The sequence below is a fragment of the Falco peregrinus genome, chromosome 4 (assembly GCF_023634155.1).
Source record: "Falco peregrinus isolate bFalPer1 chromosome 4, bFalPer1.pri, whole genome shotgun sequence".
Taxonomy (NCBI): domain Eukaryota; kingdom Metazoa; phylum Chordata; class Aves; order Falconiformes; family Falconidae; genus Falco; species Falco peregrinus.
In genome coordinates this window covers 100,052,165-100,073,915 of record NC_073724.1, presented here as the reverse complement: position 1 = coordinate 100,073,915, position 21,751 = coordinate 100,052,165, and the positions used below count along the sequence as shown (strand labels likewise).

The 21,751-nt window shown below is 44.9% G+C and overlaps 1 protein-coding gene across 1 annotated transcript in view; it reads right to left on the bottom strand.

Annotated features, from left to right (window-relative positions):
- The window catches only part of ATP8A2 (ATPase phospholipid transporting 8A2), a 349,978-nt gene extending 343,992 nt beyond the window's left edge, over positions 1-5,986 (bottom strand). Inside the window, exon 1 of the mRNA XM_055802562.1 lies at positions 5,655-5,986. Within this exon, the coding sequence (XP_055658537.1) occupies positions 5,655-5,733 (79 nt within the window). The 5' untranslated portion in view covers positions 5,734-5,986. The remainder of the gene's footprint in view (positions 1-5,654) is intronic.
- Positions 5,987-21,751: the final 15,765 nt, after the last annotated feature.

Here is a 21,751-nt window from a genome sequence, read left to right as displayed (position 1 = left end):
GAAAGGGATGACACGATTGTTAATAGGGCCCTCAGCAAATCTTCACTACAATAAAAATGCTTTGTGAGTTGGTAACTAACTGGAGAGCGACCAGTTTGAGATGCTGCCATTAATTTTCAGATGATCATTCAAAACATCATGTAGCGTCAATGGGAGCTGTCAGCTTGGAACTTCTTGGGGAGGGAAAGAGAGTTAAATATTTTACAAAAAAAGGAATGCTTTAAATCAGCATAATTTCTGATACCGTAGACTCCCACAGAAAAAGTCTCTACAGAGTTGGCGAGATCAAGACTGTACTCAAACCCTGTGGCGATGAAAATGCAATACTAAAAGACTATTCTTTCTGCACCCAGTAAGTACAGTTTCATTGTCTTAGAGATATTCTAGGACCCTGAACAGACAAGCAGGCTTCCTTGCAATCACTTTACTGTCAGGCGTTCTAGTCCTGCATGGAATTACAACAGCATTACCACCAAATCACACTAGCAGGGTAGTACCTTTAGATCTACCCAGAAAACAAGGATGCTGACTCATCCAGCACAGGGAAGTCCACTAAAAGCAGATACTGCTAGGGAACTAAAACCTGAAACAAAAGTCCTGTGGAAAGAGAGTGGAGCAGAGAAGAAATAAAACAGTTCATATAAATAGACAGTACATGCGTCTGTTTTCAGTGGAGTTATGAACATAGTCAAATAGCATAATATTAGAGAGTTCATGTATTGGCTATACAGTGCAGTGGAGAATTTTATTTTTATTAAATACATTTCCTTTAATTTATTCTTAAAAACTGAAGGTTAGTTAAATCTCTTACCTCTTCAACTAATTTCTAAATAACTGTGTTCCCCATCATCTGAGTGGTTTGATCTTTAACAGATTTATTCTTGACCTCACCTCCCCATCACAGTAAGCCAAAAAAGTGTTTCTTCTGCCACACTACTTAGGACCTTGTTTATTTATTAAGTTTTTCCACAGTAACTGTGCATACATCTTCTTCTAACTTTGTGTTGTAAACAGATGTATTTTAAATTCCCTCCCATCCTAATGCAAATTCTCACAGCCAGACAAGCTTCAGGCAAGCGATCCAAGACAGTAGTTCAGGCTGGCCTCTTCCAGTTGGCCCTATCACTGTCACCACTTCACTTTACAGTTGAGCAAGATCTCACACTGCTTGAAAAGCCTCCGCTTTGTGCCACTATAGAAACGTAGTAACATAAAACATGGGGTTTACTGTGATGAGGTCTTGCTGAAAAGGCGTAATTGTCACTGGTGTTTACAGAAATAGGATTGGGCCTTTGATGTGATTGAACAAGCTGCACATTATACTACATTAAGTGCCAGTTAAACGTGGTTGAAAAGAAACAGGTGCTCTGTAACACACGGAATTGCTACCACACAGTTTGAATGTGTGCATAAACACACACGTACTTTAGTCTTCACCTGGAAAAATTTCTTATTGTTGGATAGTAGAACTGCTGTGCGCCAACGCTATGGTTGCAATCGTCTTGCTAGCTGTTTCTGTAATCCTTGGTAACGTTAACAGGCATTAAATGCAATTGCTGTGGAAGTACACCCCTCTGTTTAGTGCCCACTGTCACTACACCTGCCAGGTACATTTCTCACAGCAGAAGAGAGCTTTTGCTCTTAGTTAAACATTTAAATGTTAACATTTTAGCAATCTGTTAGCTCAGCACTGTGCTGACCCCTTTCATAGGGTCTGTTTGCTTAAATATGCACGCAAGACCACTGCTGATCTGCAAAATGTAGATATCCCGTCAGAACAGGTGGCTTCAGTGAGCTTCACAGTGAAAGCTTCAGCCTTCACTGTGCTTCTTACAGTCTGAACCTGACCTCTGCCATACCAAAATACTTGGTATTCTTTGAAGCAGCACTGGCGATATGTAAATAGTGCAAAGCTGACTACTTTGCTCTTTCACCTATAGCTACTGTGCATTTTATATATATCTATAGGAATTATGTCTAACCTGTAAATGGCTACAGATTAAAGCTTTGAACAAAACAGAAACGCCTGTGTGCAATTATAATTGCTCCATATGACACTTCCCAACAGCTGCAATCACAGTAATGTAGCATCACAGCACAAAGATAGGATCTAACCCAAAGAGGTTCTTACACAGACATTCCTCTGACAAAAGAAAGAGACAGATCCTTTACAATCAGAACGGAGTAAGACTCTTAAGAGACAGTCGCTGTTCTTAAAACCAAATACAGAGCATAAACACAAGCAAATATCTCAGGGGAAATGCATATGGGAAAGGTAGAGAAAGACTACAGTTTCATACCATGAAATCGCATTTACATTTCAGCTCCTTATGTCTTGGGAAAAGAATCTGTCACTATCTTTGCACTCAAAATATTTTTTTCTTGATGATATGCACCACTGAGCAGTTTTTTAAAAAGACTGCAGTAAATTACATCAAGATCATTTGTACCTTTAATCCATTCTAAAGTTGGAATTTGGTTTTTTTTCCCTAAAAATAAAAATAATATTGTATAATCATCCAATGTCTTATTGACAGTTGCGTATTTTTAGTGATTTTAAGGAGGCAGGAAGGAGAAGAACAAGTTAGTCTTTGATGTCTGTGGTTCCGACAGTAAAGAGCTGGAGACCTCTTTGAGAATAATTTAAATCTAATCAATTTAGCTCAGCTGGTACAACATTACAGCAATAAAAAGATATAGTTGTACAAAGCAAAAAAAAAAATCGATTAATGAGAAAATGCATAAAAAAGAAGAGGACTGATCATCTGAGTGGCAGGAAGTGACTTGCCATCTCCAGGTTCTCCTTTTCACATCATTTGCTTTTCTGTGAAGTCCTTTGTACTGGTGCTAAGCGGGTTTTAAACCCTACCAAATACACCAATTACATTTTATACTGTATTAGCACATGTGGAAGCCACACTACAAAATGCAGAAAGGTAAAAAATCACGATTGGATCTGACGTGAAAAGACATCATTAGACCATCATAGATGTAGTGTTGGTCTTGACTAAAGAAGAGTATCTATAAGCTACTGGAATACTTTACACAATATGAAAATAAATATGTGACCCAAACTAAAAGCTAATACTTTAAGATAACCAAAACACCCTCAAGAGTAAACAGGACTAAAAAACAAACTGCAAGAATTTAAAGCAGAAAACACCTCTTCTAAAAACAAAATAAGGTAGAATATTCTGATACATAGCTGCCAAGAAACCCACAGCAGATGAAGATGGGGTTACCTGACCCTAACAAAAGGGTGACCAGTCCCCCCTCCACACCATTCAGCTCAGAAAGGTCTTCAGATTTTGCAGTGCCACCACACAACCACATCTAAACTGCAGCTCAGTCTCCAAATGTGCACCTTTACAGTCCAGTTCACACAGCCCAGAGTCCCTCATAAGAACCTGTTTGGCTCCCACAGAGAGCATGCTGAGAAAAACAGAGCGCTCCTGTCTTTCTGTGTCTCTTCCCTGCTGCCATTCAAGATCATACAGGCTGGCAGAGAGGCACATCGGCACTGATCCAGGCAACCATGTAACCATCTGATGGCTAATGTTGATGCAAGCAAGGCGGCGGGAGTATGTAGGAAGGACCTTCTTACTGGGTGGCAGAGAGATTGGCTCTGGTTGTCCCAAGCCAACTACAAACACAGCCTTTAATAACTCTATGTAACAAGTTACACAAACCTCTGTTATGTATTTTTAGAGGCATGACATATATATATCCATCTAGATATTACTCTTGTTATCCTTCAGGAAAATATTCTAAACAGAAACTATATTGTTCAACAACTGAAAAGCAGTGATCTTAATGCTAATCAGCAACCAGCACCCCACATCTTTCTTCAAAGTATCATCTAATCTGGATTTCACTTAGGTGAAATGAAAGGAACATGTAACAATCTAAAGCTGTTACAGATAAATCCCAGATGGTGGAAGATATGGGTGCCTCAGGCACCCAGGGCACGACTGAGGTGCCACTTAACCACCTAGATCCACAACTATGATTTACAAATGCTGAAGCTTAAATTCTTTATGTAAGCCATGTTCAAGCTAAACATTCTCCAAGTGCCAGTCATTCAGCATCTGAAGGGCTGGTTATGGATAAGGGCACCTAGGCCTGGATTCCAAATGTTAGGTCACAAACAGATCTGCCAAAGTGCAGCTCTGGGAAAGGAGCCTCCCTGTCACAGGACAGGATTTCAGATAGGACTGTAGGTCTGGACACAACCCCAAGCACAGGAGAACGGAATCTGCTTAACTGCGACTGTTTCATCTGAATGGCTTAACGCTGAAGGCAAGTAAAGCTGGTAATGTGCTAAATCCTACTCTGAAACCTTACCATGTCCTATGAGCTGGCATTACGCCTCTCTTCGCTTAGCATCCTGCTTACTTCAGCAGCTGTGCAGAAGTCCCTGAGGTTCTGTCCTTATTAGCAACCAGTGAGGCCAAACAGGGGAATGCTACTAGAGTGACCAGGTTGCGCAGAGGAGCCAAAGGGAAGGTAATTTCTCCTTCAAGCTTGCTTTACCCTTGTTCCATGGGCTGAACAGCGACGAGTGGCTGGAGGACATCTTCCAGTTCAGCATCACCCAAAAGCAATCCAGCAAATGCTTTCCAAGATGCTCTGAGAATTAACCCAAAGTAGAGCCGATAAGGAAATGTGTTTCAAAATCCCATTCCTTACTCAAGGTGTGGAAGGAGCATTATACTGCACCCTTACTCATCGCAGAGACTGTACTAGGCACCTAAGTATTTTGCACAGGAATGGGTGTCTCAGCTTTTTACTGGGCCTGTCTTGTAAGTCACAGACAATGTCACTGATGCTTCATCTATCCCCAAGTAAAACAGATACCACAAGTGAATTCTGAATGCACCTTGGTCCTACAGAAGTCAGCGGAAGACCTTTGGGAGCAGAATTACACCTTCAAAGTATCCCATTTTTTGTCTGTTTCCTTATGAACTAGTTGGTAAACATTTTCCAACACGAACCTCTTGAGAAACCCACCCCCGCCTGCCCACCGCCGGCGGTGCTGTCCTCTAACCAGATGCACACCCAGGGATTCTCCTGCCAGAAACCATCAGAACCAGAGAAAGAAGGGGCACAGCACTTTGCCCCCTGCACGGTGCCATCACGACAAGGCAGCACCCGGGCTCTGTCGGACTGTCCCCGACCTGCCCCGAGCCCGGCGGCGCAGGGCAAAGGCTGGCACTGCCTGTGCAGCGGGGCCCGGGCGGCCCCGGGGCCCTGGGGGCTGGGTGCCCGGTGGGCTGGGGCTGCAGGGGGGGCTGCGGGCCCTGCGCGGGGTGCACCCCGGGGGTGCAAGGGCCCTGGGGGTGCAGTGACCGGGGCGGCGGGGCGCAGCGCTGGGGCCGGGCCGTGCAGGGGGGGCCAGGCTGCCCGCCCCACCGCTCCCGGGGCCGCGGCCGCCTACCCCGCGCAGAGAGCCCCGGGCGGGGGCGGCACCGCGAGCCTGCCGCCGCGGCCGCCGAACGCCCCCGGCAAGGCGGAGGAGGAGGAGGAAGAGGAGGAGGAGGAGGGGGCGCGGGCGGCCCGGCCATGGAGGCGCCTGTCCCTGCCCGGCGCGCTCCTTCCTCCGCCGCGGCGCCTCCTCCCCGCCGCCGCTCCCTCCCGCCTGGTCCTTTCCTCACCAGCCGAGGAGTGGATCTTGGAGGATTTGCGCTGCAGGGACATCCTCAGCGCCGTGTCCAGGCCGGCCCTGTTCGGCATGCTGCAGCCGGGGCGCCAGGCGAAGCCCGCGGCCGGCTAGGGCGGCGGCGGGCTGGCCATGGGCCCCCCCTCACGCAGACGCCGCGCTGCGGCGGCGGTCGCTGGCACCGCCGCGGCCTGGCTGCGGGGGCGGGCGAGGCGCTAAGCGCTCGCCGGGCTCGGCTCCCCGAGGGGTGCCCTCCTGAGGAGGCGGCGAGGCGCCGCGGCGGGTGCTGCGTCCTCCGCCGCCGCCACCTCCCTCAGGGCCGGGGCCAAGGGCAACCCCGCCGCGAGCGGGGGCTGCTGCTCCTGCCCCGCCCGGCACGGGAGGGGGGAGGCCCGGCCCCGCCGCAGTCCCCGCCGCCCCCCGGGGACACGGGCCTGAGGGGCCGCTGCGGCCCAGCCGCCCCGGGCGCCTCCCGGGCTCCGCCGCTGAGGCCCGCGGGGCCCAGGCGGGTGCGGAGCCGGGCCCTGAGCGTCCCCTCAGCGCCGCTTGCGGGTGCCACGGCTTCGGGGAGCCCGGCCCCGCGTTGCGGGCCCGTTCTGTGGGGTACAGACCTGCAGACGCGGTGTGGTTCCCTGCTGCCTCACCCCATCTGTGCTCAGCAAAGCGCTGCTGCTCCCATGGCACAGCCCCTCACACCCCCATCCACCCGGCACCCGTCGCTACACAAGGTACCATAGAGTCTGGGCCTGGGGGGTTGGTTGGGTTGGGTTGGGTGGGGTTGGGTTGGCTTTTTAGGTGTCTGTCTGGAACCAGTATTTTAGGCACATAAAGCATCCCAATATAGCCCCTGCTGGGATCAGGATCCCTAACCATCCCTCTTTGTTCCAGTTAGAAGGATATCTTTCATCGCTGTGGCGTGCTGCCAGCCTCTTTGCAAAAGATATCGTTCCTTCTTAACTTAAAATATCTGGTAAATCAAGGATAAAAAAAAAATAGAGGGAAGATTGATCAATACACCACTTAAATCTTAGAGCACATCACCTTCCTATGCAAAACATTCGCAGCCGTGAGAAATCGCCTACGAAGGACAGGCAAAGAAAGACTGAGATAAAAGGGTAAAAAATTAACTAAAAAGAAGCCACTCAACCTTTACAGATGCTGGTCTCAATCAGGCATAGCTAGCAGTAGTTGCTGCATCTTAAGGAATTGCCTTCTCTGCTAGGTGAGCTTTGAGGTAGGATGGTTTAAAAGAGGCAGAAGCTCCCATGGGATGAGGATATATTGAGTTTTGGGAAGACTTACCACATAAGAAATCATCTCCAGTACTCTCAAGGTCTGTGTTATTTCAAAGATCATAAATAATGCTAAACTGCTGAATCTTGCTGTACGTTGGTGTCCTCACATATAATACTGAAACTGATACCTTCCAGCTACAACTTCACAAAAAGTTGCAAATAGAAATGTTGTTGACAGATCACTTTGCCCTTTGTAAATGCAAAGTAGTACAGAACTGTAGCATGTTACACTGGCTTCACCAAGTGCATCATAGTCTACCTAGAGACGTTCACTTTGGGACAGGACTGCTGAAGACGCGTATTTCTTGAGCTGTGAGAAGCTTTTACTCTTGTGGGCTTAATCACTCTGGGAGAAGGCTGACCCAGCTCTGGGAGAAGGTTGACCCACGAGTTTTTGTGAATGAAACCATCTAGTAAAGGTGATGCTGAATGCTCCTGTTCCTCCATGCCTTTCCCATTTTAAGCCCATGACATGGAGCTGGTTACTTTAATGAACATGATTTTCTCCATCAGCTTACTCTTTTGCCTCTCTACAAATTATTTTCTGTTGTGGTCAGTGTTTTTGCACCAGTAGGAATTGCCTGGAGATCCAAAAATCAATTCACATATGTTGTTAGCTAGTGAAGTTCACTTTGGGTTCAAGCTGTCAAATCAGTCAAGGAAAGTGCTCCAAAAAAGGACCAAAAAAAAAATGGCAGCTCCTGGTTTCATGTTTACTTTTTCTGCAGAAATTAACCCTCAGGTGAACTGTGTTTACAGTATGCTAAAGTATTGTCAACTGTAAGCCGTCAGCCCTGTCAGCCTACAAGCCCAAGTAGCGGCTAAATGCACTTGTTCCTTCTCATGTGTTGCATTTGTTTCCACCTCTGTGTCCTCAGTGTTCTCAAAGAGTGCTCCAGCTAACACGCCATCTGGCTTGCATCTACACATGGCTACTCACTCATGTAAACTTGACTACTCGAGCTCCTCAAAGATATTTAAACGCCCGACTCACACTTACCTCAACAAGCCTGAGATTTATTCCTGTGGAAGGCAGATCCCCGAGCATTAGTGACCAGGCATTTCAGGGATGTTTCATGTCATGGGAGAAAGAAAGAAACATCCTTGCCCTTGCATAAACTGCGAGCATCAGAAGACCTGCCTGCAATATCTGTCTCCAGTCACAAGTTGGTATAATCGTACACTGCAGCCTAAGGGGAAGTCAAGGGGAGAAAGTGGACTGCAGGAGTGTCTAAGGAAACCAAGTGTGCAGGATAGTCTCAGTAACTGAGAAAGAACCTGAGTCTGGCTCAGCAGGCTCAAGAGTAGTTCCACAGGAAAGAGTTTTTCCACAGGAAAGCTAAGTGGGCAGTCCAGAGGTGAATGCAAGTTGGTTATGTTTCTGAAAGCTCACGTTCATTAGTAACCAGCTGACCAGTAAGTAGCAGGTTAGCCCCAAGTTTTGAGAAAAGAAAAAGATTGCTCAGCTGTGCAGGACTCACCTTTGTCATTTTGTTATGCAGCGCCTGTCTTTGTCATAGCACTGATGTCCACTAAATTGTATATTAACGGACCGTGAGTCATGGCAGTATGATTCCCTGGGGTCTGTCATAATGGCTCCATGGTTTGAATGATGTACTGAAAAACAGGAGCTGGTATTTTTCAAATCACAATGCGCTCACTTTTCTAGTATTTATAGCAATGTACTTTCAAAGAGCTCAGTATGCATAATAATTATTTCAATGTAATAAATAAAGCAAAGGCAGGAAGAATGGTCCTGTGGTTAATGTGCCAGGCTGGGAGACAGGATATCTTTATTCTATTTCTGACTGCCAGATGCCGTCTGGGACCTTGGAGAGACTGTTATGCCCAAATTTCCAAAAGATGCATCCTTTGCTCCAATTACTAATGTTATGCACAGAGTTTAGTTCTGGAAAAAAACAAAAAACACACCTTACTCAGAATTAGTATAATGGAAATAACAGTGTAATCAAATAGGTACTAGGTGAGAGCTAATTACTATAGAAAACAAAAGAAAAAAAAAAGAAATTAAAGAATGCTACTACAAAAAAAGTATCAGAAATAATAACACAGTTCATTTTTTTGTAGACACGCTCTTCCTGTCTGTCCTGTTTTTGGTGTTGTGTTTACCCTTCCATTGCCCCTCTGGGACCTAGGGCTGACACTGCCGGCCTTCCTCAAGCAACGGCTGTCAGGGCTGAAGCTGGTCATCGGTGTCTTCCTAACAAGTTCTTTGCTGAGAAAAGCAAAGAACTATTATGGGACTATTTTTACATGGTTTTTAACACACCTTTACACTTTGCTCTTTCTTCATTTGTCTACAACTCCATGTTACACCCAATTTTACTATCTGTGATGACATTTATGTATGTTATATACTTGTTCTTTGTGTTATCTCTAAACAAGCTTTGCCCAGCTCCCAGGTCTGCACTGCTTTAGCTGACTACTGGAGAGCTCTTCATAGCTGTGAGTTCTCCAGTGCTAAGGCTGTGCCCCTTTTTGTATCATCCTATGCCTCCTCTACAGTGCCCTATGTTGCACTCTCGGGGGACTCTGCTGTTATACCAGGTCTGTATTCCTCTACGTTACATCATTGTTAGTCATATCTCATTTTATGCAGTACAACTTCTCATCACTCTCCATAAAAAATCCAAACCAGCTTTCTAACAGGGAGGGGAGGAAATAACTGGGGGAAGAGAGGAGAGTATCGGTTTTAGAAAGTGGTGTAAGTTCTAGGTGGGATGGGGAGGTGTGTGGGCAAGGCAACAAGTCCATGGTGTTACCAGGACAGAGAGGATGGTGTAAGAGCCTTAAGTCAGGACAATGCAGTTGTACCATACAAAGTTAAGCAAAAGTAAAACAGACATAGCCACCTGCTCATTAGAGATACTGCTGTTTCAGCTGAAGAAAGTAAAAAGAAAGCCACTGACACATCAGGAAAAGCTCAGACAAACCAAGCCTCAGTCCTGAAGCCTTGCAAAGTCAATACAAAGCCTGTGGCCTCCTACCAGCAGTGGGTTAATTGGGCCACAGGACCAGAGTAGTCACATGCAAGTTCTGCTTGTCTAATTCTGCTTGTCTTAAAAAACCCACAACAGACTGACTTGGTCTTAAATCAAATCTTTGTGCCATGGTGCTTTGCCCTTTGTTATGTGCCCATGATCGAAACCAGCATGATGCAAATCATATGCTGAGATACATGGCAGGTGTCTGTCGCTCATCATGACATTTTTAAAAAGGCCAAAAAGGCAATGCTTGCTGTTTCTAGATTGATAGAGGAGGCTACTTCCAGATCCAGAAAGTGTGCTTAGCACCACTCAACTTAAGCAAATGTATGAAATCATTTATGGATCTTCTTCGCAGAGATTCTGTACCTTTAGAGACTGATGTGGGACGTGAGCGTCGATACATAAACACGTATTAAGGCATGCATGGCCCACCTGTAACCTCTTAAAGGATCCAACAGCCTCCCGTACTTTCTAATGCAGAAGGGGCTTCACTCAACAATATGCTCCTCTTACAGTTAACCATAGCCCACAGGTTTAACCTGGAGATGGAAAAAAAAAAAAAAAAGATGAATTGCACATGCGATGGGCACATGGGAGAGGGGTGGCAGGGTGGAGGAAGGGTAAACCATTACCTGTCAGTGCAATGGTGGAAAAAAAGGTCAAAGATTTGGAAAAGTATCTTCATTTCTCAAGTCCCACTTAAAGCTCGTTAAAGGCTATACCGTTCTTTCTTCTTATTTCCAGTGGAAATTTTCCATTCAATGGAAAATAATCAGCACCAGGCACATTAAAGTTCTCCAGATGCCTTTTGAATAATGACACATGTAATTAAAAATATAGTGAGTAGAATAATCACATTGAAATGTTGTATTTTTTGCTCATTTTGTAGTGGGAGGTGATCTGTGATTTGCCTGAAAAATACTGAAAAACTGAAAAATAGTGAGCCCATTCTATATTAGCACTAACAAACCCAGTGAAACTAAATAACAAAAAACAATGTAATTTTTTCTAATATACTCAAGACTAAGTGCTTATTATAATCATTGTTGGGACTTCTTCATACCTGCAAGTTAATTCGGGAAATAAACATCATACTTTACCAGAATAACTCCAAGTTTGCGTGCTTCAAACACATTCGAAATAGAGTAAGCTAATCCAGAAGGAGTAATTTTTATTCTGTGATAATGGTGTCCACAGAAGGACTTCATCAGGCTGGCAATTGATGGAAAACTGTGTGTAGAACAACCCTTACAAATGCTTTGCACAGAAAGGACATACAGTACAGTGGACCATACACTCCCTCAGCTTATACTGAGAGAAGTTAGTAATTAACTAGTAATGAAGAAAAAAATGTATTCTTAAGGAAAGAAGAATACTACTGACGAAATGAGATGTTATGTTAGTGAAGGGATGTTTAAGATCAGATTCATTTCCAGAATGTAAATAGTTCTCAAAATGCATGAGGTGTATTTTCATTATTTTCACTCACTTGCTTGTCCCATAACTAGGTTGCTAGCTGACGTGAGTCCAGTATTCTCCAGTTTTGTAATCAATGAGATTGGTGCAAAGAGAATCCAAGGCATGCACGTAATATTGCCATACTGATTTGATGGCACTCATTTGGTACTGTTGTAAAAAAATGTGGAAAGGCAGAAGCTGGTCCCAATCGGATGTGTTCAGAAAGACTGAAAAGAAGCTTGAGAGAACTGACATAGTTATTAGGATGAAACCATGCTCTGCAGCAAGTGTGTAAATGTTCCAAAATATGTTTTGAACCAGCTTTTATGGCCAGGCCATAATTTCATTGGAAATAGAGTTCAGTATATAGAATATCCGTGACTTACACATTATCTAAAGTATATAGATCCCAGAAAAATTAAAATGTACAACATAGAATAAGCAATTATTCTATACAAATATACATGTCTGAAAATATACAATTTTTCAACCACTGAAATATGGTTTAATATAACAGCGAGGCCTTCTACATGTTCTAGGAAGCAGAACTTGCGGCACCCCTTGCTTGCAGTGTTTTGGCTGCCTGGGATAAAAGGCATGTTGCCTTCTGTCCTGCTAGCGAGGCAGCACGCCCGCCCCTGCGAGGGGCCTGCCACCGCCGGGAGCCATTCCCACCGGCTGGAAGCCCGCTGCTCGGGCACCGCTCTCCCAGCAGCCTACCGAGAGGCGAAACCACCATCCCCATTCCCCAGGGCAGAACAGAGAGAGGCGGCGTGGGGCCGCCGCGAAAACAAACCCCCAGCAGGGACCGCAGCTGCCCCGAGCGAGCGCCCCGTCGCCACCGCTGGCCCGCAGCGACGGGCCCCGCGGGCGGCGCCGCTGCAGCACCTCGGAGAGCTCCCACCGGCGGCGGCCGGGGCGGTACCGGCGCCGGTGGCCTGCAGGGGCGGGGGGGCGGGGCGGGGAGCGCTGCCGTGCGGACGGCGGGGGCTGTGCCCGGGCGCGGCGGCGGGCGCTGGGCGGGGGGCGGCCGCTGTGTCGGGCGGGGCGGGGGTTCGGGGCGCTGCGAGCCGGGGGCCCGGGGAGCCGCGTAACGTGCTGCAAGCCCTGCTAGCGAGATCCCAGGCAATTAATTCTGCGGTTGGGCTTTGCTTAGTTTTCTTTAAAGGGTAGTTCATTAATTTTATTTCGCAGTTAGCATTCATGTAAGGTGCTGCTCATCTCACTAGCGTTCTCACGCCCAGCCAAACAAAGGGCGCTGCGTACTGCCAGAGCAGCCTCTGCCTGCCGCTCCCTCCCACGGGGAGCCAGCGGAGCGGGAAGGGAAACCTTTCCTCTCAAATCCTTATTTTCTGCCCTCCCTGTCAGGAGAAGCCGGGCTGGGAGGGAGGAGCAGCGTGTCTACCTCTTGCTACCCGCGGCTCACGGAGCAACGCACCCCCACAGCCCCCCCCAGTGCCGTGCCGCCGGTCATCCTTCCCCCTGCGAGGCGGGCCCGTGCCCGGGAAGCACCGCCCACCCCACCCCACCCCACCCCACCCCATCCCGGCTCCCGGCCGCCTGGCGCCCCCTCCTGCCGCCCACGGCTCGGCTCGGCTCCGCAGCTCCGGGCCGCGCACACCCGGGCGAGCTGTCGCTGCCAGCGCGCTCCTGTCCCCAGCGGTCCCTCCCATTCCGGCTGTCCTGCCTCCGCCACTTCTACCACCGTCCGAGCGGGGAATGGATGGATGACCTGGCGGTATCTCCCGGGGCTTTGGGTGGCTCACAGCGCATCCCCCTCGGAGACATCCCCCAGCTCCCATCCTGGTTAGCGCAGTGAGGCGGGAAAGGAGCTACAATGGTTCCTGCGAAGGACCAGAGCACAGCATGGGTGGAGGGGAATGATGTGAACTGAGCGACTAAGATCAGCTGGGAGGCCAGGATCATCATCTGAGATTCATGTACAAGGGAAAAAATAACAATAAAATAGAGTCTGGACTTGGAGATGCCTTTAAAAAAAAAAGCGGCTAAATTTTAGAAACCTTTTGCTGAAATAACCCCAGTCTTGGGTTTTTACTTCAATCCCACATTGAACAGAAAATTTCAAGAAAAACAAACGAAGTCAATTTAAATGGTCTAAATAACAAAAAGGTCTCAGTTGTCATGATGCTGGGGACAGCCCCCAACTGTGGTGCCTAGATGGTGCTTAAGCCCAACAGAAGGACCTGAATCCAGACATGCAATAATTCTGACTTGATCATTATGCTATGATGCTTTTTTTCCTTAGGAATACATGCTTTTTCCTACAGAACTCAATTTACAAATGTGTATATACACATCTATGTGTGTGTGTAGATACAGAGACATAACCTACAGTGCTAGGCAAGAACTAATATGATTCTTTACTCTCCCTGTATGCATAATCAAGTTAGCTGCTACACATACACACATTAACTACACACTAACTCTATGCTCATACGCAGACTGGCATTTTCTATTCTTTCAGTGTTTATATGTAGACTGTTAACATTGAGTGACTGGAATAAACTGCATGCGAAGTGTGCTAAAGAATCAGTAGAAGGAATAGCACCAGCAAACCAAAGCGCTCTATTCATGCATCACTCATTCCGATAAGGGCAAGACCTTTGTATTAAAATAGCAACTGGGTATGCTCTCCTGAGCATGCGTGCTTGGAGGTAAAGGGATGAGCCATTACTAACGTAGCTCGAACCTGTGTGAACGGCAAAAATAGCTCACGGGCTGGGTAAGGCATGTCAAACATTCAGCACAGCAGAACCAACTTTGAGTAAGGAAATACATCATAGTGGAACTGACCTAGATGGAGGCTTAATACTAAAGGTGAAACAGAAAGGTTCAAGGTAAGAACTGAAGTGCTTTCTTTGGAAGCAGAAGCAATATCCCGTATCTGTTCTAATTTTCTGAGGACAAGAACCCCAACTGTGGGTTATAAATGCCTGAAGTTAGACCTTTATAAAGGACTGCTTAAAATAATGGGACTAAGTGATCCCACATACCCCATTATAGCTGCTCAACCTGTACAAGAAAATCAAAGCTGTGTTTGTTTTGCTGTGTATATGTTTCATTTTTGCACTTCAGGCAATTTACATTACACTAAAGATAAATTTAGTGATGGGATAAACATTTTCCTTCTGGAATCGGTATGAATGCCAAAGAGCAAGTTGTGCTGAGCTGTTATTTGGTGAACCTGTTCCAGGTCTCGTTCAGACTAGTAAAAGTCCACTGTAAGCACAGGGAAAGAAAAGTAATGGAAGAAATTTTGCTTTGGGGTACTTCGTGCCTCCAAAATGAGGGCTGACCCCATTCCCACTGTAAATGAAAGCAGGCTGAGGGAAGGCTGCAGGATGCTGGGCAGTACTCGTTGGTTGTTGATGGTTTCTGCGTACAGGCTGAAGTAAGATTAGTTGCGCGGCATCTCAGGAGGGCAAATGATACATTTCACTTTAAAGACTCACCTCTGAGCGCTGCACTGGTACTGTGCCCATTTCTTTTGTTGAGTGTGCTGCTCTGACCAAAGCTGGGTACTCACAGCTCCATAGTTACAACCACAGTGTATGACTGCATAATGTAATGCAGGGCTTCCTGCCATTTGCCCCCCATCTCCCTTAAAATCCTGCAGACTGTACCGATCCATGGTCAGTGCATTCAAAAGAAGAGTCAGGTCTCAAAGCCTCTTCAGGAACTGGTAAATCCTACAACTACTCAAATAACAACATCAGTGTCTCTTTTCAGGGGTGTATATTGAAATAGTCCTTAAATTTTGAGGGGATGAGGAAACTGGCAAGAATACTGCCATTTGTGAAATGATAATCCAGAAATCTCCTGGACTTTGTGCCCCGCTGTGTGGCTCTTCCAGCAGGTATCAGTGTGGTTACAGTGCCCCGTGAGGAGCAGGGCCTGTGAACATGAATCTTCTTCCAGTTGTCTGAAGAAGGTCCTATTTACTTCTTTTTCCTGATCAGGCGGTGTATAGCAGACACCTACTACAACATCAACCACATTGGTCTGCCCACTAGTCATGACCCACAGGCTCACCCCAAGACAGAGCTCACGCATTCCCGCTGCTCTCACAAACAAAGGGCAGCTTCTCCCAATCACTGTCCTGGGCCGTCCTTCCTAATGAGCCTGTATCCATCCATTGCAGCACTCCAGTTGTGCCAGTTATCCCACCATGTCTCCGAGATCCTGATGAGATCACAGCCTTGTAACTGCACACTGACTTCTAATTCCTCCTGCTTGTTCCCCATGCTGTGTGCACTGGTCCACAGGCACTTGAGATGCTGATCTCCCAGAGAAGGTAAGACATCTGTTCCCACCTGTAGGCCCTTCCATATTTGCGTGCACACACCTGGAATGACCACACTTCAGCTCTCTTCTATTGATTAAGAGGTTTCTCCTGTCCACATCACCCTGCACACTCTGCTTATAAAGTTTGTCCATCACTTCCTCACTTGGTTGTGGGTTGTCATGTCGCTCCCACCAGCTGGCCTGGTGGTCAGGTTGGTTTCCTCACCAGGTTGATCAGGCTCTGATCAGTCACTTGGTAGCCACTACATGACTGCACAGGCTTACTTCAACAGGAGCTTGGGCATGGTGAAACAATATCTGCTTTTAAAAACAGAGCAGTTATTTCCCATCAAGGCAAAAGCATGAAGTGGCAGGACATAACCTGCTATAATTTACCATGTCCTTTCATACTTCCACATTTGCATACCTCGCTAATTGTCATGCCAATAACTCCATAAAACTGTTCTCACACATGCCTCCGGTTCCTTTCTTTCTGTACTTACATGTTTATTTTTCATACTAATTAACAGTCTGCCTTATATTAACAGAACTAGGCTGTGCAGCTCTGCTTGGCTGTAAAAATTCTGCCACGTTTATGCCAGACCCAAGCCAAACCTTATTGTCATATTTACATTAACATAATCTAATGACGCCTATGGCTTCGCAAGATGCCTGATGCCAAAACCAGCCTGATAAACTATCATATTTCATGTTCCATTTTCCATTTAACTGTTGTTTTTAGATGAAAAGGCTGCATTTATAATTCAGTTGTATATCAGACAACAAACCACTTAAGTAAGTAATTGCCTCCTTGTATTTCTAAAGATCTAAAAACACAAACACAATGATCACTTGACACCAAGTTAAGCCAAGTGAGGTTGTGCAACCTATCATGGCGATGCTGCTGCACAAGTCATAACTTCTTGCATTATTCTGTATAATTAAGAATAGAGGGTCTGACAAATCTCTCAGGTCACAGCACTGCAAATATACATGGTACATGCTGCTTTTCAGAGTTCCCTGCTATTGCTTCTCTGGTTTGTGGAGCAATATAAAGCAAACATCACTGTTATGGTACAAATGCCACAGAACTTCTGAAACACAAAACCAGTATGATGCCCTTGTAGTAGTTTTGGAGCTGTTCTGGGACACACTGTGTTCAATAAACCCTGAAAGTGAGACTGAAAATGAAGGGAAGTGATGCCCCTATTATCCAAAAATCTCTCCCCCTTTCTAGACATGTACATGATTCACCTGAGCTTTCCAATAGTACCACAGAAAAGTACTTGGAGGAAATAGTGTGTTCCTAAGACAAAAGGATGCAAAAATGCTTGGAAATTGTTCTAGGTATATGAAAAGATTTAATGAATATGGAAAGGAAGGAAAAGGTAATTGCAAAGAGTCTGAGAAACCAGGTGAAATTAAAACACTTCTGCCTACTTTGCAGTTATTTGGTAAAACAGGAATCCATTTCCACATCATATATTATTAAAAAGACTATTAGAGAGGCATACAGGGCCATATAATCAGCTAGAAAGTCGCTGATAGCATCACACGTGCAAGAAATGGAAAATCCTATTAACTCAGCCTGGTAGTTATATCTTTTCAAGGCCTCTGTCCAGTCCAGCTCTCTTGAGTTGTTTTCCACATTAAGGCTTTCTACAGAGGCTCTGGGTTAGTGCTGCCAGTTGACCTGAATTTCATATTTCAATTGAAATATACTGTTATTTTTAAAACTTATGCTCACATTTTTCTACTAATTTCCATAGAAATAAATTAATTTTCTGAATGTCACCAATAGAAGTCATTGAACATGGCATGCACTTCTTCTGGAGACCAGGCTAGCTTGATGCCAGTGCTAACAGCTGTGCACCCTGGAGCAGGAGATGACCATTAGAAATGTCTATTGGAGATCAACCAAAGATGGCTTAGAGGCCATTTTCTCTAGTCTGAGGATATAATGCTGCTCGTCTTTAATATTTCTTTACTTTAACTTCCTTTCATGCCATACAATTACGCTTATGTAAGCTACATCCTATCCTATTAAATACCTAACAGAAGACAGTCAGATGGAGAAATAGATGCTTATTTAAAAAAAAAGCATCCTGGTTTTGGCTGGGATAGAAGTTAATTTTCTTTTCAATAGCTGGTACAATGCTGTGTTTTGGATTTATTACCAGAATAATGTTGATAACACTCTGATGTTTTTAATTGTTGCTAAGTAATGTTTACAATGACTCAAGGACTTCTCAGTTGTTGAGGTTCTGCCAGCGAGAAAGCTGAAGTGGCACAAGAAATTGGGAGGGAGCACAGCCAGCGCAGCTGACCCAAACTAGCCAGAGGGATATTCCATACCACGGGATATCGTGCTGAGTATATATACTGGGGGGAGTTGGCCAGAGCTGGCCGATTGCTCCTCAGAAACTGGCTGGGCATTGGTTAGCAGGTGGTGAGGAACTATATTGTGCATCACTTGTGGGTTTTTTCTTTTGTATTTTATTCCTCTCTCCCTCCATCTCCTTTTCATTGTACTTTTTGTTATTTTTTAATTAATTTATTTAAATTATTAATTTGTTCTTATCTCAGTCCACAAGTTTTACCTTTTTTCCTCCAAATTCTCCTCTCCACCCCACTGGCAGGAGGGAGTGAGTGAGCAGCTGCATAATGCCTAGTTGCTGTCTGAGGTTTAACTATGACAGTAAGATAGTTGAGAAGTAAAATTTGTAAGTACAAAGCAGATCCTTCTCTCATAAAAGTATAGAGAAAATGACCACGAACAATAAGCATCACAAAGTAACTCATGATTTAAAGACAAGAATTTAGAAGCATACAGTAAAAAGGACTCCAAGGCACATAATAGAAGACAAGGTAAGATTCTCTAGCAGCTCCGTAATTGAACCTGACCCACCTGGTGCTCTGAGAGAGGCTGTATTTTCAGGGAGAAGCCGTATCAGCACTCAAAAGCCAACCTCAGGTGCCATAGGCAACCCTCATTCTCACATTACCCAGCCTCATCACACTCAACTTCACAACTGCAGTAACATTTTGCTTCCACACAGGTGTGCGAGTGCTCAGCTGCCTTCTCCCATACGCAATGCACCACTGCCATGAGTGCTGGTGTGGCTCTGTTTTAAGAGGTTCATCACCCTGACCTAAGTGCACCCTATTACCTTGACTGTAATTAACGGTAAGACTTCAAGTTTTTATATCCAGTAAATGTCATTAACTCTGTAAAAAGAGTCTTTTTTAAGATCTTCCCTGTATTTTCACAGTAAGATGAATCAACAGACTGCAAAACAACTCTGGCCACCCAGAGTTTCATAGAATTGGATGCAGCTTCCCTTTGACTGTGATGATAGACACAAAAGCTCCACACTTGCTCCGTGTAAGACTGCAACCTGACGCATAAACATTCTCAGTCCATGCTGAAAGGGGATTGTTGTCACTTTGGCTAGACAGACAGCTCTCCGTGCTGCCAACAAGAATCTTCCACCTTCTACACCGCTGGGGGCTGGCACCCCCACACTGCCACAGCTCCCACTGCTCCTGCTGGCAAGCGCTGCTTCATTTTGAACTGGTAGCACTCAAGCTGTCTGCTTAGCAAATTGAACAGCTACTCTCACACACAGAGGTGTACCTCCCTTCCCCTGCTCTAATCACACTGACACTGGTACAGCGAGGACCTTGCACCATGGGTGAGTGGCACAGATGTCACCGCTTCAGCAGTGGGAACTATAAGGACCTGCTGGGGCCTGGCTACACCTCCATGCTGCTGCCGTGATCTTGCTGCTGCATAACCTGCACTTGCCGGAGGAAAGCCACCATAAAAATATCCACCTATATCATGTTTATGCCCCTGTGCAAACATGGAGCAGCAGAGACTTGAGCTGAACAGACTATGAATCCCAAAAGCTTCTTGTGGCTTCAGGTTCTGGCTCCTCCAGATCAAAGGAGACAGTGAAAAATAATACTCCAATTGCTCCATCTGGCCATTACACAGTTCTACAGTAGTTTAAGCATTACTCTGAAAAGGGAGGAAAATGTGCTTAATGGGAGCTGCTAGAATAAGCTGAGAATTTCACTGGGAGAAAACTTCTAACTGGGAGCTGAAAGTCAACTAAATTAGATTAAAATGTCCACAAGAAAATGCAGATTATGCTGAAATTTCAAGAGGAGGAAAGAACACAGTGGATTATTGGATCATTTGCATCTTAGTCAGAAAGAAATGTGAAGATTTACAAGGTGGGGAAGAAGAAAGAACAGAACAAACCTGTCACATTCCAGAATTTCAATGCTAGGCTTTGGTATTTCTTTTTGTGGAAAAGGACTAAATAAAACTCAGCTACACATACTGAAAGCTCCAAACTCCAATAACACGTTTAAACCCGAAACTTTTAAAATCACATTTTGGATAGTACAGGAAATGTTGATCTTCATTCTAATAAACAAGTGGGATTCAAACACTTCTGTATTCAATCAATTTTCTGGACATCTGTAACTTTAATACATTTGTTTACAAAAGCTCTTTAAAAACAAACCTATCCTGTGCCACTTTACTTACTCAAAACTTGGCTGATACCGCAAAAATGAAGCTAATAGCTGAGTGATGTCAATGTTACTCATACACACTTTAATGTCTGACCTCAGGTTATTCCAGCAATAGCACACTGCAACAAAAGCTGCATCTTGGAATCAGAGAATCATCTAGGTTGGAAAAGACATTTAAGACCATCAAGTCCAACCATTAAGCCAGCACTGCCAGGTCCACCACTAAACCATGTCCCCAAGCAGCACAACTACACATCTTTTAAAGATCTCCAGAGATGGCAATTCCACAGTCTCCCTGGGCAGCCTTTCCAGCACTTCACCACCCTTTCTGTGAAGGAATTTTTCCTAAAATCCAATCTAAACCTCCCCTGGTGCAACTTGAGGCCATTTCCTCTCATTTTATTGTTTGTCACTTGGGAGAAGAGACCAACATCTTTGTCTTGACAACAAGCATGATGCACAAATACACTTTGATGCCCTTCTAATTTTATAAATAAAGCCGAGTAGACAAAGTGTCTTATCATTGTGCTAATTTACGTATCAGAGATTTTCTTTTAATATGTAGTAAACATTATAAAGCTGTCCTGTGAAGGAGGATACAGGCAAAGGCTATTGCACCTTTACACAAAATACATGAAAAATAAATAAGCAAGTATTACTCCTCTCCTCAGTCCTTTTACAAGCAAAACAAAGGCTAAAATAAGTTATTAGCTCACCTAATCAAATGGAATTCAGGGATAACTAAAGGAATTTAGTAATTAACACAAGCTTCATCCTCTCAGTGCTTTACTTAGATTTCAGGTTTTTACAGATATCAGCTTAAGGACAATTACCATATTTATTTTCTGGAATTCTTCATATATTTACCTTTAGTTCCCTTTGACTAAAAACTAACCAAAACAATAAAACAACCCTCACAAATTTACTGATGAAATAGCTAGAAATAAATGGTTAAACTTTTGATTTTGAAGACATTACGACTGAAATATCTGTGCTATGTAACATACTCATAAACAGAGAAAAATAAGTAACAAGTGATAAAATCTGCAAATGGTACAGAATTATCAGGGATTTAAAAGCTAAGACAAATCACAGGAAACATGGTGCCCAGGAAAGGGCAAAGAAAATTTGACTCGCACAATGTACAAAATAATCCAAAAGAAAAAAAGGGTACAATAGTACACCAAAAAAAAAGCAGGCAATAATCCATTTTGAATTAGCAATTAACATTCAGGACTGTGATTGTGAAATATTTTTTTATAACTTGCTAAGATATCGGCTCAGAGTTGAGCAGCAATCAAAAGTAAATCCAGAATATTAGGAATTATTTGGAAGATCTCAGTGGGAGGAGAAAAGTTCTATTACCATATAATGCCTAGTGCATCCACACCTTGGATACTGCATGAGCACCAGTCCTCCCATTTCAAAAGTGCAACAAGAACAGTTACATAAGATGTGCTTCTATACAAAAGACATTG